Here is a 16,000-nt window from a genome sequence, read left to right as displayed (position 1 = left end):
CCGTTTCTTTGCTTGTTTGACTTTGCTGACGCCGCTGTTGCAGAAACGAGTGAAGAACAGCACTTGGACACACTGGGCGTATTTTGGACGACATACTATAGTATGACTTATTTGAGTGATTTTGGACGACATACTATAGTATGACTTATTTGAGTGATTTTGGACGACATACTATAGTATGACTTTTTGGGCTGATTTTGGACGACATACTATAGTATGACTTATTTGAGTGATTTTGGACGACATACTATAGTATGACTTATTTGAGTGATTTTGGACGACATACTATAGTATGACTTTTTGGGCTGATTTTGGACGACATACTATAGTATGACTTTTTGGGCTGATTTTGGACGACATACTATAGTATGACTTATTTGAGTGATTTTGGACGACATACTATAGTATGACTTTTTGGGCTGATTTTGGACGACATACTATAGTATGACTTATTTGAGTGATTTTGGACGACATACTATAGTATGACTTATTTGAGTGATTTTGGACGACATACTATAGTATGACTTTTTGGGCGTATTTTGGACGACATACTATAGTATGACTTATTTGAGTGATTTTGGACGACATACTATAGTATGACTTATTTGAGTGATTTTGGACGACATACTATAGTATGACTTTTTGGGCTGATTTTGGACGACATACTATAGTATGACTTATTTGAGTGATTTTGGACGACATACTATAGTATGACTTATTTGAGTGATTTTGGACGACATACTATAGTATGACTTTTTGGGCTGATTTTGGACGACATACTATAGTATGACTTATTTGAGTGATTTTGGACGACATACTATACTATGACTTTTCGAGTGATTTTGGACGACATACTATAGTTTGACCTTTTTCAGTGATTTTGGACGACATACTATACTATGACTTATTTGAGTGATTTTGGACGAGATACTATACTATGACTTTTTTGGCTGATTTTGGACGACATACTATAGTTTGACCTTTTTGAGTGATTTTGGACGACATACTATACTATGACTTTTTGGGCTGATTTTGGACGACATACTATACTATGACCTTTTTGAGTGATTTTGGACGACATACTATACTATGACTTTTTGGGGTGATTTTGGACGAAATACTATAGTATGACTTATTTGAGTGATTTTGGACAACATACTATACTATGACTTTTTGGGCTGATTTTGGACGACATACTATAGTTTGACCTTTTTCAGTGATTTTGGACGACATACTATACTATGACCTTTTTGAGTGATTTTGGACGACATACTATACTATGACTTTTTGGGGTGATTTTGGACGAAATACTATAGTATGACTTATTTGAGTGATTTTGGACAACATACTATACTATGACTTTTTGGGCTGATTTTGGACGACATACTATACCATGACTTTTTTGAGTGATTTGGGACGACATACTATACCATGACTTTTTTGAGTGATTTGGGACGACATACTATAGTATGACTTTTTCGAGTGATTTTAGACGACATACTATACTATGACTGTCTTGGTGATTTTGCTTAATTAACTGATTTTAGTGATTTGATCAAGTTACACTGAAAACTGCCTTATAAGTCACTCGTCTAAAATTATGTCACCACAGCTTCACGCAGCTGTGCAGTGATGACTCTGCCCACGTAGAGTAGGTACTTTTTTTGGAATGGAGATGCAACCTGTGCCGTGGCGAGCCGAGCCGGAACCATAGTGGAAAAGGGCCATATGTTTCCATTTGTTGGTTTCCAAAAAGCCATTCAATTAATGAGCAGCATGTGTTGACTGTGTGGTGATGGAGGGATTCACACTGAACCTCTTTCATGCAACAAGAACGGCTCTCAACCTCTCTACCGTCCTCCAGCAGTACCACGAGGACGGGGCTCGCAATGAGGCTGCAGCAACTCAAGTCATCGCCCATGTTTTGTTTGCTTAGTAATGAATGACTCAACAGGAGAGCAAGTATTTGTATAGCTGTTGTAAATGCAAGTCGTGCTGTCAGCTTTACCTGTGATCACAGAAGAGAGAATCGTGTTGTACAGTGCAGGAGCCAAAGTGAATAAAGTACCATTTTTGAACGCCACCGTTTCTTTGCTTGTTTGACTTTGCTGACGCCGCTGTTGCAGAAACGAGTGAAGAACAGCACTTGGACACACTGGGCTGTAAAGGAGGAGTGATGTTTTTATTAATTAATTAATTGATTGAAAGCAATGAGATTTCCAACATACAGAAAGAGAATCACCATTAAAGTTCTGGGTTGTTTTCCTTTTTTTATAAAGCACAGAATGCTAAAAGCACACAAAGCTCATTTTAAGTTGTTCAGGTGCGTTTTTGCTAAGTTCCACATTCATGAGACCAGAATCGGATCAGTCGTCACCTGAGAGCACGACAACGATGACAGTACAATCTTCTCAGTGAAGTAGTTTGTGCTCCCGGATAAAAGGTTTAAAAAAAAAAGAAATACATTCAGAACACTCATTTCTCTCGTCTGTAGCTAAACAGAAAGGATCAACTCATCCCCTGCTTTAAAATACTGTCATTTGGATACAGCAGGTTTTCACACACAACTGCAGGATTGTGCCAAATTGAGGTGGATGACAAATAACTGGGGGTGTTAAAGCTCCATTAGGCAATATTCTTCTATATTTAATATGTGTCAGATTAGTAATTGTACCGCTGTGAATCGATATTTAGCTCCATCGAGCTTTCAGCCAATCAGATTAAAGCCATTAAATGAAAGGAACACCTAAATCACACACCTGTGATGATTGGCGTAATACAGCGTCAAGGAGGTGTCAGATTGAGCCAGTTTAAAGTTTAGCCAATACTTGTTTTAATAATATAGTTTAGTGATGGGTGCGTTTGTGGTGGAAAATATATTTCAGGGGGGTAAAAAAGAAAAATTGCAGAGTCTGAGGCTGCAGTCGAGACACGTCCAGAAACCACTGAGAGAAGATAGAACACGTATGCATTTATTGAAGAACAAAATAAAAACATGGAAGACCTCAGTCTCGTCGGTTGTTGCCATGTTTTTGCCAGAATCGCTCGTGACCAACACAAACAGACAGAGCGACGCCGTCACTTCAGCAAAGTAAGGCAATTCCTGGACTGAGGGGAGAAACACAGGAAATGGCAGTCGGTTTTAATAATACCATTAATAATAAAAACATTTAAATTTTTGTGCTACTGACCAACATACAAAAAAATAAATTTTAAAATATTGACATTGAGCCTTTTTTTTTTTATTTCTTTTTTTTAAAAAGTGACAGAATCCTCGCCACGGTTTTAGTGACCAACTAACGTTTTGGGGGCAGGGCTGCGGCTTCCATTCAGAATATTGAAAAAAGGTCGACTACAGGTGCTTCACACTCGCCACAAATGACACGACTGTCAATTCAAAATGGTCCAGACCCATACAGTACGTACATGAGCAGAGTTTCTTTTCGTTTTTGTCCTGTTTTAAAGTCTTGAGTGTACACCACGACCCAACGTGATGAGAATTCCTGTGTTACATAGTCGGAGTAGTAGTAGTACCATACATTAATACAAATCTTCCAGACACTTGTGCATATTTGTGTTAGGTATGTGGTTTCTGAGCTCTGGAGGAGACGACGCCTCGCTCGCTGCAGCCAGGGGGAGTTTCAGTGGGGAGGAAAGGTGGGGCTTAAGAGGGAGGGGTATGGCCAAAAGGGGAGGAGGTTAAATCGCAGGCTCGTTTAAGTGCTTGAGGCGAATGCGCTGGATGTAGCTCGCGTTGGCAGGGCTGTAACGGCTGGGGCTGAAGTCCGGCGAGGCAGCGTGTCGCGCGGGACTGAAGCGACTGCTGGGAGACATCAGGTCACTGACCGGGGAGCCGGGAGTCTGGTGAGGCATCCTGAGGCGCGGTTTGACCACCGCGGGGCTCGGCCAGCTGGACAACAAACAAACAAAGACCGGTCAGTGCTAAATAAAACTCTGATTTCATACTTAAATATCAAGAGATTGCAAATTTAATCAAATTTATTAAAAATTCAGTAAAAGGAATTAGACGGAGAATAATAAGAGACAATGAGGTGAATAAATAAATAATAACTACGATTAAACAATGATTCACTGAGTAACAAATTAATCACCAAGTGTTTTTTTTTTGTTTTTTTTAATAATTAAAACAAATTTCTCTGATTTTTCAGCTTCTTAAATGTGAATATTTTCTGGTTTCTTTTGCTCCATAAAACAATTTCATTGCAATAATTCAAAAATATAAAAACACACTTAAAAGCATTGCATATACTGTTGACTTGACTGTACCATCTCTCATTTACCACCTCCTGCCATTTATCACAGGCTGTTCTCACTCCCATTATCTTCATCTGTTTCCATGCATAAATGAATAAATGCACTTTTCTTAGACGTGAATGAATTTCTTTCACCAAACAACTGAATCAATGAATTGAGAAAAATGATCGACACATGAATCAATAATGAAAACGATTCATCATTGCAGCACAAAACTTAAAACGTCTTTGTCAGTGAGGGGAGATTTATACACGTCTGTCATCATTAGAGACACTCACAAATTAAATGTCTGTACTGTTGCTTTAAAAGGAGATCCTGTTAGTGCAGATATAATACACACAGGGTTCCCACACCTTGGTTGAGATCAAATTCAAGGACTTTCCAGGACCAATTTCCTCAAGTTCAATGTGCCGACACCGCTTAAGATGGGAGGGCAACTTCTGCACATGGTGTCCACGGTCTGTTCTCGGGATCTTGGACAAACCCGTCTTTGTTATCATGGAATTTTCATTTCCCAGACATCCCATCAAGTTACAGTAACTTCTTTCTTGCACAAATTTCAATGTCTATTTACGGTGATTTCAAAACCTGACTTTCAACGACCTGTGGGAACCCTGTGTATACTAATGTTGCTAGAAAAGAAGACTCCAGACTCTGAGGTCGTGCATTTCTCTGCTCAAACACAATGCTTTACTCACCCCTGCATGTCTGAGGCCGAGTATGACGTCATTGTGCTCTTCCACTTATGAATGCTGGGAAACTTCTGAGGATCGATGTCTATGCCGTTGACCGCCGACAGGACCTCTCTGTCCAACTTGGTTGGCGACTCCCTGTGAAAACACGGAGGGAAGTGAATCACGCGTGCAGATAACGTGCAGATAGTTGCTTTCCTCTTCAAGTGCTTTGTAAAAGTGATGAAGAATATCTCTTGTGACTTTGTCACCCCACAGGAAAATGTGTTACTAACCACCCTAAAAAACTAAAGAGGCTTCAAACCATTCTCAGCTCTGAGCCACTGGAGGACAAGCTGCAGAACATTAATGGAAACGCAGCGGGATCAAACACCACAAAAGCGGTTTAAGGTAGAGCTGAAACAATTAATCGATTACTAAATTAATCCGACAACTATTTTGATAATCGATGAATCGGTTCAAAGCTTTTTTCATGATGAAAACAGATTTCCGATTGTTTAAGCTTCTTAAATGTGAGTATTTCCTTCATTTCTTTGCCCTGGATGACAAAGAAATCATTAAAAGTGAATCATTTTTCTGATATTTTATGGACTAAACGAGAAAATAATCGACAGATTAATCAATTATGAAACTAATCATTAGTTGCATCTCTAGTTTAAGGACATACTCTATCAGAGGTACCTGCAGCCTCACAGCAGGAGTCTGTTCTTCTTCATCTTTAGCAATTTTTTAATACAGTGGCAGAGATTTTCTGCGTGTTTTTGCATAGATCTAAAACACATTTTTGGGATAAAGACCAAAATAACCAAATAACTAGCTCGCAGAAGGCAGCAGTGTAGGACCAGATACTAACATCATCTACAGTATCATTTCAAATGTAACTATAATTTCTTAGTTTGACTCACCCATCGATGAAAAGTCCTCTTCTCGTGTGCGGTGGTGTCCTGGGTAGGAATTCATTCGAGTTATCCAGAGACTTATAGGAAGACCCAGAGGATCCTGAGCTGCTCAGGTCTCTACCTCCATGGTCCCATGACTTGGACCTAGCACAAGAGTTGCGCCCCCCTGTGACTGACCCCCTAGTCCTGCCCAGCACCTCCAGGCTTTCCTCTGCTTCAAAATACTCCTCCGAGCTGCCGCTGCTTCTCCTCTCTTCCGCCTCCTCTCCCTCGGCTCTCCAGCTCGGACCTTCCGGCGCTTTATCGTCCTGACCGCTCTGACCAAGACACATGCGGTTCAGCCCTGAATTCAGGTCTGCGGTTGAGTCCCGGGCGTCCCTGTGCCGACTCCCCCCACTGCTCTTCCTCTCCCTGCTGCTGCTGCTGCTGGTGGTGGTGCTGGTGGTGGGGCTGTCCAGCGGTTCTTGCAGCGACATGCGTTCAAACTCCACCAGGAGGTTGGAGATGGGCGACAGCAGGCAGGAAGAGGACGGGGAGGTGCGAGGCGACACCTTGTCTCCATTGTGAGTCCTGTCTCTGGAGGAGGAGCAAGCGCCATTTATGCAGACGACGCCGGGCGACAGGAGGCCGTTGCTGCAGCAGCACAGCAGGTCCTGCTCGGCCGCCGTCTCGATCAGGTCGGCTCCGCGGTGGTGCAGCGGAATAGGCAGGATGTGGAAGTCGTGGCCGCCCACTGCTCCCTTCAGGCCATCCTTGGACGCAGAGGAGGTGAGTGCTGCGTTCTGACGGTTCTTCATCTCCTCCAGGCTGATGTCGTCGCCCTCATCCAGGAAGGCGCCGACAGAGATGGAGTTGCAGAACTTTTTGGGCTTCCCTGTAACCAGTGATGATCAGTCACCAAAACAGACAGGGACATAAATCATTGTCAGCGTCAATTTTTTGGGTATAAGATCTGATATTGGGGAAATGTGACGTAAATGCTTCAATAAGCACATGTGACGTGCTGTAAAGAGAGACATGTGCAGTTAACGCATCAGTACAAATGAGTTTTTAAGAGCTAAGTTGACGAGGTAAAAACTGTGTGATGCACATAAGTGAATAAGTGCTGTGCTGTGTTAAATTGCAGTTACTACAGCTGGAGGTGAAGACGAGACGGAGCCACAGAAGCAGCTTTGAGCTCCGCAACCTCCACCGAGGCGAGGTTGGATCGATTCATGTTAAATAGCATTTGGACAAGTTAATTAAGAGGGAGGGGGAAACTCGCTCACGCAAGGAAAAAAACTATTTAATTTTGAGATGAGTAACGTCTGTCTGTGTGCTTTCACACACTAGCCCTGAGTGTGTGTGTGTGGTAGTAGGTCTGATCACAGACATCTGTCCAGGGTGTGAAACCGCATTTCTCCCTATGTCAGCTGAGATTACACAGCACAACCCGTGACCCTCATGTGGAGGATAAAGCAGTAGAAGGAAGATAGATGGATGGATGGATGGATGGATGACGATCAGAAAGCAGAGAAATAGCTTTGTGCCCATATACTTGTCATTACGGTAGAGCCTCACAGACGAGATTCACCAGCGCGTCACACGTTTTTTTCAGCCATGAAATCAAAAGGCGAGTGTACCTGGAGAGGGGCTTTTGAACCTGTTGCTGGTCTCGTTCTCTCCGGCCTCCTCGTGAGCTCGCGGGCTGAAATCCCTCTTGCTCAGAAACTCCTCGAGCTTTCGGAGTCCCTCGGTCGACGACAGATCCACAAAACTGTCCAGGAAGTCCCAGTACTCAGCCCATGGGTGACCCATCTCATGAGCCAAGTCTCTGGAAATGGGAAACCACTTCTCACTTAGATGACATCACAAAATGCAAATCCACCACATTTCTGTGATTCTAATACTGTTTCTACTGTTCTCATGTAGACTTTATAAACTGATACTGATTCATACTGCAGACATGGTTTTCAAGGAAACTGGCATTTTATTCTCTCACAAAATCCCAGTTGTGTTCAGTTAAGAGTGGAAATAAAACAAAAGATGAACCAGATTTGAACTCGGTGTGTCACACGTGACCCGATTTGTTCATAATCCCTAAAGAGGTGTATGACACACTGGTGCAAATCCTTTCCACCAGTGAACTCCCTTCATGTGTCGCAATCACCAGCTATGAGCCAAGCAGTATCAATATATTTCTGCCATCACACATTTGAATGAATTTAATGCCGCAGACAACAGAAAGAGATTTACAGAGATTTATCTCATAAAAAAGAAAAGTGAGAGGTGAATCAGCTGGGCTTACCTGCCCACTCTCTCTACCCCACGGTATGGATCAGACTTGAGGATGTGGTGGAAAAACTCAGCTCGTTCTCTGGGTGGCGTTTTCCAGGACCGGCGAAAGTCATCCGCCTGCAGGGGGGACGTTCATTTTATTTATTTATTTATTTTTAGCAAAGACACTGCAAGTGAAACACACTCTGATCACTACATATCACAACTTTATATCATTAAGTGTGTTCATGAACTTGCTTTAGAAGGGCTGAGCGGGCCTGCAAAGGCTGTGACGGTCATCAGTGGATCCATGGGGCTCCTGGGGTGTCGCTTGATCAACGAAAGGTTTTCCGAGGACTCGGGTGACCACAGATTACCGATGATGGGCTGAGAGGTGTTGTCGGTTGCCCTCAACAAAGGGATATAGCAGCGGTCTGAAACAGTGGACATGACACGGTTAGACAGACGTGACTTCTATTCACAGAACCACACCACTGGGAATTCATTCTCAAGCTGGCCGTCCACTTGAAAACAAAATCTAATTCGGTGCGTTGTCTCATTCGAGGCTGTTGCCGAGGGACAGTGAATCAAGATAAACAGTACACAGATCCTGGTGCCAAACGCTACACTCACAAAACTCTGTAAAGAACCTCAATTAAATTGTAACTCTCAACCGCACAAACATCTGGGAAGATTTGTAGACAAGGCACAGAACGCATGGATCAAAGCACAGCTAAAAATCTGGAATATGATAAAAGACGAGTATAAATTAAGTAATAAATTACAGATAATCCAATGGTGTGCCTATGATCCGGAATTTAGGCCTAACACGACAGATAAGGGATTTAAACATGGATTTCGAAAAGGAATAATGACATACTACTCTCTCACAGAAAAGGGACAATTTAAAAACTTTGAAAAGTTGAAAGAAGACTGTAACCTTAAAAGAACAGATTTTTTTAGATTCCTCCAGGTACGTGTCTGCTTGTGAACATATCAGAATCATATAATTTTTATTCATGCTTACCAAAGTAAATGGAATAAGGGTGTCATCTCTAGAATTTATAAGGGTCTACTGTCTAAAATAGACAGAGCATCACAAAGTATTATGCAGCATGTTTAATACTAATCTAACTATGCAGTTTTCTACATTATTTTTAGGAAATTCGGATTCACAGGTACTACAGGATTCAAAGCACTGACAAGGCGTTGGCTTCTCCCTGATCCGCCCACAATACAGGAGTGGATAAGTATAGTAAGCGACATTTACCTCACGGAGCAGATTACCTTCTCCATTCGCCTACAGAAAAACATATTTATCGAATTGTGGGCCAAATGGCTAAAATATGTTAGTTAGTTAGTTACAGACAGAAGTATTGAATGGATGATCCTGTAATGCTATTTTTATGCTTTATTTTTGAATGTTTTATTTGGCTTAACGACGAGTGTGTTTTGTTTTATTTTATTTACTTAAAAATACATTTCTTTATTTGCTCTTTTATATACGTCTATCTTTCCCAATTTGTTCGAGTTCTCAAGTATACTTTCATTTGACTTTCTGTATTATTTTGTTTCTTGTTTTGTATACAAAGATTTCAATTGAAATACCATTGTATGTTATTTGAAATGAAAGTAATTCCTGTATTGTAATAAACAAAAAAAAAATGTAAAAAACAAATTTATCCAACTACTTTTTTTCCCCTCAACCTCACAGGAGAAGTGATTTGCACAAACTGTCACACAAACACAAGTGTAAAATTCAAGCAATCTTCTTTTAGGTTCTTTTTATAAATTAAAATGACCAAACAGTGTTTGTTACCTCTACTGACCAACAATTTCAATTTAGATAACAGCACTACAGCTGTAAGATAACACCTTCACAATAGAGTTTAGAATCAAACCGAGTCTTACCACCACCTTCCTCACGACCTGACTGACTAGGCTCGTGATCATGTTGACTTATTACATAATTGTTTTTTAGGAGCAGACATGGTGCAGACAGTTGGGCCCGAACTCTAATTCACAAGGCAAAACTTGTGATTACCTAGGACCCAATGGCCTTATCCTATCAAATTTGAACCATTTAATACTTGCGTCCAAGTTCAAGTTTGTCCAAAATTTGAACATATTCCTTCTTTATGTTCTTGAGTTATTGCATTCACAAGAATGGGACGGATTTGACAAATAAAAACTGACTTAGTATCATGTGCATGGGGCACTGCCCTGCATATCCTCTTTTTATTGGCACCTGCTAATAAAACTATTGGATAGTTATGTGAATGGCAGACAGACAGACAGACAGATGATCCAACATACATGGTTTGTACATTTTGTCCTATTTTTTTTATGTATAAATGAATGTCCTTACCCTCCAAATAGTCATTTATCTTCTGCTTCACTTCTTGGGTTTTGTTTTTTCTGCTACAAATAATCTGCAGAAGGGAAAAACACACTGTCACTGATACATGCACAGACATACAGTTCAGCGGGAGCTGAATCACATAAGGAAAGAATTTGCTCATCTAAGTTTAGCTTACAAAGCACACCGAGTGTCTGTTGCCAAAAGATTTGAAATGCAAGCTAAAAGGTCACAGCTTTAAAACCTGAGTGAGCATAACTGTATCTCCCTCAGCAACTAATGCCAGGATGTCATTGTTCTGAAGTATTGTGCAAAGCTGTGTGGCTGCAACACAGCTCTTATATGTATGAGAACACATTAATAAACGGTACAGAGGGTGTTCTGGGTTTAATCTCAAGCAACAACAACAAGCACAGGTGAAGCGGAAACTTCTGTTCAGAGCACATTACTTTTAATAAAACTCCTTACGTCACAAGGCTTCTGTCCGTCCTTGTTTTTACGGTTCTTATCGACGTCAGGGTGCGAGCACAGAACGTTGACCACGTCTGGGCACCCAAATTTACAGGCAAAGTGAAGTGGTGTTTCAAAACCCTGGAACATGCAGACAGAGACGGAGCAAGGTAGAGTGTAAACACAGGCCAACTCACAACTTTTAGAATTTAATCTGGTTCAAACGGTGTGTTACATCAACTCACAGCTTTATCTGGAGTGTTGAGGTAAAGGTCTACAATGTAGCGGATACGTTTCTGCAGCATGTCCTCCTGGTCGTCTGGGTACATGAGGCGCATGAACTCTGGGTTCTCCAAGGAGTCCAGCAGCAGTTGAGCGATTCCAGCCTGGTTCTCCTTCGCTGCCACATGCATGACATTGTACCGACAGCCCTCCTAACCAAAAGAAATGAATGGTGGAATGAAAACTACGGATTTAAAGAATAATTTAATACGCTCTTATTTTCAGTGAGGGATAAAGCAAACAAATAAACGTTACGTTGTTTCTGTTATAAGACCATACAAAAGGCAAAATAATAACATAATCATAGCCAGAAGTTACCAACTGAAGCTTTAATTAAAAGATTAAAAAGACAAATTGACAGAATAAGAAACAATGTCTTACTTTTGAGTCCAGGCTCATTATCCAACATTGCCACGGACATAACATCTACCTTTATCAGACTTCCTTAATCTGCTACTGCACATTAAATGCTTTTTTATTATTAACATTATAATTATTATTAGTATTTAGTTACACATTTTTAAAGTTTTCAAGTGGTCCACAGAGGAATTCAGTTTATGTCCTCACCTGCACAACAGTGGGATTATCTCCTGAACCAATGAGATAGCGTGGGTTGCTCCACACCAGCTCACTGAAGGCAACCTCGTCACCCTTCTCCACAGCTTTGCGCAGTTTGGCAGTCAGGTCTTGTGTGCGCGGGCTTTTGAAACTGTTGGCACGCTCCCGGTTGATGGTATCAACCTCCATGTTGTCTAGCAAAGAGAGGGAGAAGACCATGAAGGAAAGAAACTACTCCTAAAAACTCCACATACTGTTCACACTGAGGCAGGAAAGATAAATAAAACTCCATCTTTTTGTCACATGATATTGCAGCTTCTACGGACCTAGATAAATCACAAACAAATCTCTACTGACCTTTTCAAAATGACAATAATTAGCTCAAACATTTATCCCAACATTTAAAGGAAAAAAACATAGGTTGATGTTGATTACAGACACATAAATATACATACCTTTGCTGACGATCAGGCCTGGTTTGACAGGAGACAGATTAGGTATGGATTTGCTTGGGGAAGGGAAATAGTCGCAGACGCCCTTGGCGAACTTTTCCGCATCCTCACGATTGGGAAAGGCTTTAAAGCGAGCACCCTTCATCGTTTTTACAGCCTGAAGAGCGTCTTTCTTATCCGTGTACACATGTGCTCTTTCTGAAAAGAGAGAAAAAACTCAATTTGCTATTTTATTCCATCAAATTAATCCCACATAAGGAATATCTGCTTTTTTCTACTTTTGTATATTATACGTTGTTAATGTGGCTTTTCCAAGAGGGAGGTTTGTCATTCTTTCCCTCTCTGTTCAGTCATCAAGCAAAGCCCCATTCTGACAAGGCTCTACAAAGTGCAGTATAAAAGCTTGCCCTGATATATTAACATGAACAAAATTGATTTTTGTAGTAGCTCAAGATTAATTTAGATCAATATTCTATTCCAGAGAGGTTAGACAGTCTGACTGCTCTGCTGTGCAACCACAGAAACAGCAACAAATGCGTTCATCCACTTAAAAGACAAATGTGGACGTCAAACTACAACAGCAGCAAGTACTTATAAACAAAAACTGGGACGAGAAAACAAAGAATATTATTCAGTTTGGATAAACAGACAAGTAAGATGATGATTTGTTTGTTTCAAAATCTGCTAAAAAATATTGTAGTAGAGCTTTTTGTGTTTGTAATATAATGATGCATTTTAAAATTATTATTAGTAAATAATGCAGTAAACAAACATGCTTTATCTAACTACAACATCACTGTTGTGTAACTGTAAAATGGGTGCATAGGTTTAAAGAGACAAGAATAATTTGTGTATTAAAAATATCTTATCTATCTTTACAGCCTCCAGTAATATTTTTCATAAATTATTAAGTGGCAAAAACCCTCTAAGGTTTTACTTTTTAGCAGAGCTAAATCAATAAGCTGATTAATCAATTAATTGTCTGACAAATGCTTTGTTGAACAATTAATCCAGAGGATTTGATTATCAAACATTAATCACATTTGTAAGACAAAACAAAAACTTGCAAACCAAGAGTCTCTTACCATTTCTTGCCAACACGTCCTCCCACAGCGGACATACTCCGTAAAAAAAGGTTGGGGACACTTGTGCAAGCTTTGAGGGGGTTTCTGTTTTGGACTGAGAGTTGCTGCCTTGAGCAGAGCTGTTGGTGGTTGTTTTCACTGAGATATCCTCTTCCTCTGGAGGGTTAAGACCCACTCCATAGCCAAAGTCCAACTCTTTGACGACATCTTCAAAGGGGCTGCTGGTTGTTGCAGCAGTGGTGGATGCAACTTCAGAGGTGACATGATCAGCAACGGAGGCTGCGCTGCTTGATACTCCTGCAGAAGAGCTGTTGTCTGATTCAGTGACACTGCTCTCTGGCCCAGCCAGGACACGGGCTAACTTCCTCTCAAAGGTGGCTCGGGTGGTAGCTGTGATGGGGCCATACTTGACATTCGCACGAGCAAGCTCTTCTCGCAGTTCGTCAGAACTTAGGTCCCTCAGCCTGCTCAGAACTGCCTCCATGCTTCAGCTCCCTGCAACACACAGAAAGTGTCCTTCAGCCATCAAGTAGGAGCTTTCATTATTCCCAGTTATCAAGCGGTACATCACACAGTACAATTTAGTTCACACTAACATTACACCCCAGTCACAGATATCATAGTAAGATTACTTCTACAAATTTGTCAAAGGCCAAATGAAAGCAGTTAACACGGTTAAACTGATATTAAGTTGTACATGAAAACTGAGGAAAACACTCAAAAAGTGCAAACCTCTGTTTCCAAAAACAAGCACCCGAATAACCACCAACATTGAATTATTCGTTGGGCCATAATTTATGGAGATGACCGGCAGCCTAATTTTACTTTTTAAACTCAACAAACATTATACCATCTGGCTTTGACAAACCTAGACAACGTTTACACTATTATTTAACATCTCTACAATCATAAAACACATAAAAACCTGCAAATAATCTGTGTGCACATTAATAGTGTATCCAGCAGGCGATTAAGACTGAAAAACACAACACAGACAGAACCCAACGACAAATGTACTTCAGTTTTACCATAAAAGCGACACAGATGCATTCACGTTAGCTCAACAGCTACTATGACTTTCACAAACAAGTCATTATCAAGCAAGAAATCAAGTAGTACTCAAACGATGTGCACTCATTGACACGTTTACGAGAAATATACATTTAGTTTCTTATCAGAATCGAGGACACCAATGTGGGGCTAGCATCTGCGAGCTAGCCTGCTAAGCAGCAAGTCCGCTATAGCAGGCGGGGAATGTGCCTGAGCAGGCTAACGTGAGGGAAACCGCTCATGTGAAAAGGCACACATAGTTCGGCTGGATTGTAGACGCATTAGAGTCGATTTTAAAGACCAGAAGTAAGCAATAAAGGGAAGAGGGTACATTCCGATATTAGTCGCGTTAATTCGCACGCTGTCACGCCCAAGTATGTCATTCGAGGTGGGTTTAAGGCTGTAACGTTTGGTATGTCTTCGTGGTGACGATGCCGATGAAAAAAGTACATAATGTACACAATGACAACAGACGTGTCCCTGTACTTACCCGGGAACATTTTTATTGAACACAAGCTGATAGGTGGGAACCCGCTGTTAGTTTTACACAGGGACAGTTGGATACACACAAAGCTGGAGACGGTCGGGACTAGACTCATTGTTTACAACATGTTAGGCGCATGCGCAGTTCCAAGGGAGGGCGCACGTTGCATTCTAGACCGGTGGGAAAAGTCGCTGCTGAACGACAGTAATGTGGCGGGTTCTGACATTAAAGCCAATTTATCACATAAAACAAGTGTTATGACAAAACGACATCGCTTGTAAGATGCAACACCGCAGCATGTGAATTATACTGCTGAACTCACTCTACGTTACACACTTCCACGTTTCCATTATTAGTGTTCTATATTTAACATTTTCTATAACATTAATCGGGGTGACTTCTGGTTATCTAGTCAGTTGTGTCTTATGTTTTTTTTTATCTCAGACGAAGTTACTTAAAGACGACTTCGTCTATGTCTTTAAATTACCTACTTTCAAAAGGTGTGAATGTAGCATCATGCTTCCACATAGCAGACGTGACTAATCCAACGAATCTATAACCGGATACTTTCATGTCTGATCTTTTTTTTGGTAATTAACGTGATATATAATTAAAGGAAATGACTATTTGTGTCATGGAAATGTAGCCGCATATACAGCGTGCTCAAGAACAACTTGACCAGGCATTATGAGAAAAAGACAGAGAGACAATGGCTCCCCATGCACGTTACATAAGAACTGAGGTGACTTTACAGATCACAGCTCTTTAAATGTGGATGCAAGGAAATCCAAATGACGTAGCGACACAAACCAAATTGAGTTTAGCAAGCATGCTAACTGTCATTAGCTGCTTAGCAAGGCAGGAGCTAATTACTCAAGCTGTCGCTTCGCTAAAGCACGCGTTAATTAAAATATACGGCAAGAACAGAGTTGTATTCTTGATACCATGAACTACTGATAACTACAGTAGCTAAAAACATTATCGATTTAATCAATCCATGCCCACCTCATCCGCTCTCCCCGGCTACTGTTGCTAGGTGTCTTCTCACCGCTACGGTTTCAAAATGCAGACTGGGAAGGACCCCATTATGTCTAATAGCGCCTGAACAAAAATGATGTATAAATGTGGGGGAATCAGACAGAACCAACAAATGGAGCA

General features: G+C 41.0%; 1 protein-coding gene across 2 annotated transcripts; it reads right to left on the bottom strand.

Moving 5' to 3' along the window:
- Nucleotides 1-2,257: 2,257 nt before the first annotated feature.
- ankle2 (ankyrin repeat and LEM domain containing 2) lies at nucleotides 2,258-15,919 on the bottom strand. 2 transcript variants are annotated; one of them, XM_058636563.1, is made up of 13 exons: nucleotides 15,848-15,919; nucleotides 13,309-13,803; nucleotides 12,227-12,421; nucleotides 11,781-11,965; nucleotides 11,177-11,365; nucleotides 10,950-11,072; nucleotides 10,491-10,554; nucleotides 8,381-8,556; nucleotides 8,154-8,260; nucleotides 7,489-7,679; nucleotides 5,873-6,740; nucleotides 4,974-5,105; nucleotides 2,258-3,910 (listed from the first exon to the last, which is right to left on the bottom strand). In XM_058636563.1, the coding sequence occupies exons 2-13, from the start codon at nucleotides 13,790-13,792 to the stop codon at nucleotides 3,700-3,702; spliced, it is 2,925 nt and encodes a 974-aa protein (XP_058492546.1). In that variant the 5' UTR covers nucleotides 13,793-13,803; nucleotides 15,848-15,919; the 3' UTR covers nucleotides 2,258-3,699. The 2 variants fall into 2 exon arrangements, with proteins under 2 accessions (XP_058492546.1, XP_058492542.1); XM_058636559.1 differs by lacking the exon at nucleotides 15,848-15,919 and adding an exon at nucleotides 14,849-14,998.
- Nucleotides 15,920-16,000: the final 81 nt, after the last annotated feature.

This window comes from Solea solea, chromosome 8 (genome assembly GCF_958295425.1).
Source record: "Solea solea chromosome 8, fSolSol10.1, whole genome shotgun sequence".
Taxonomy (NCBI): Eukaryota; Metazoa; Chordata; class Actinopteri; order Pleuronectiformes; family Soleidae; genus Solea; species Solea solea.
The sequence above is the reverse complement of the archived record's forward strand: the minus strand, read 5'-3'. Positions and strand labels throughout refer to the sequence as shown.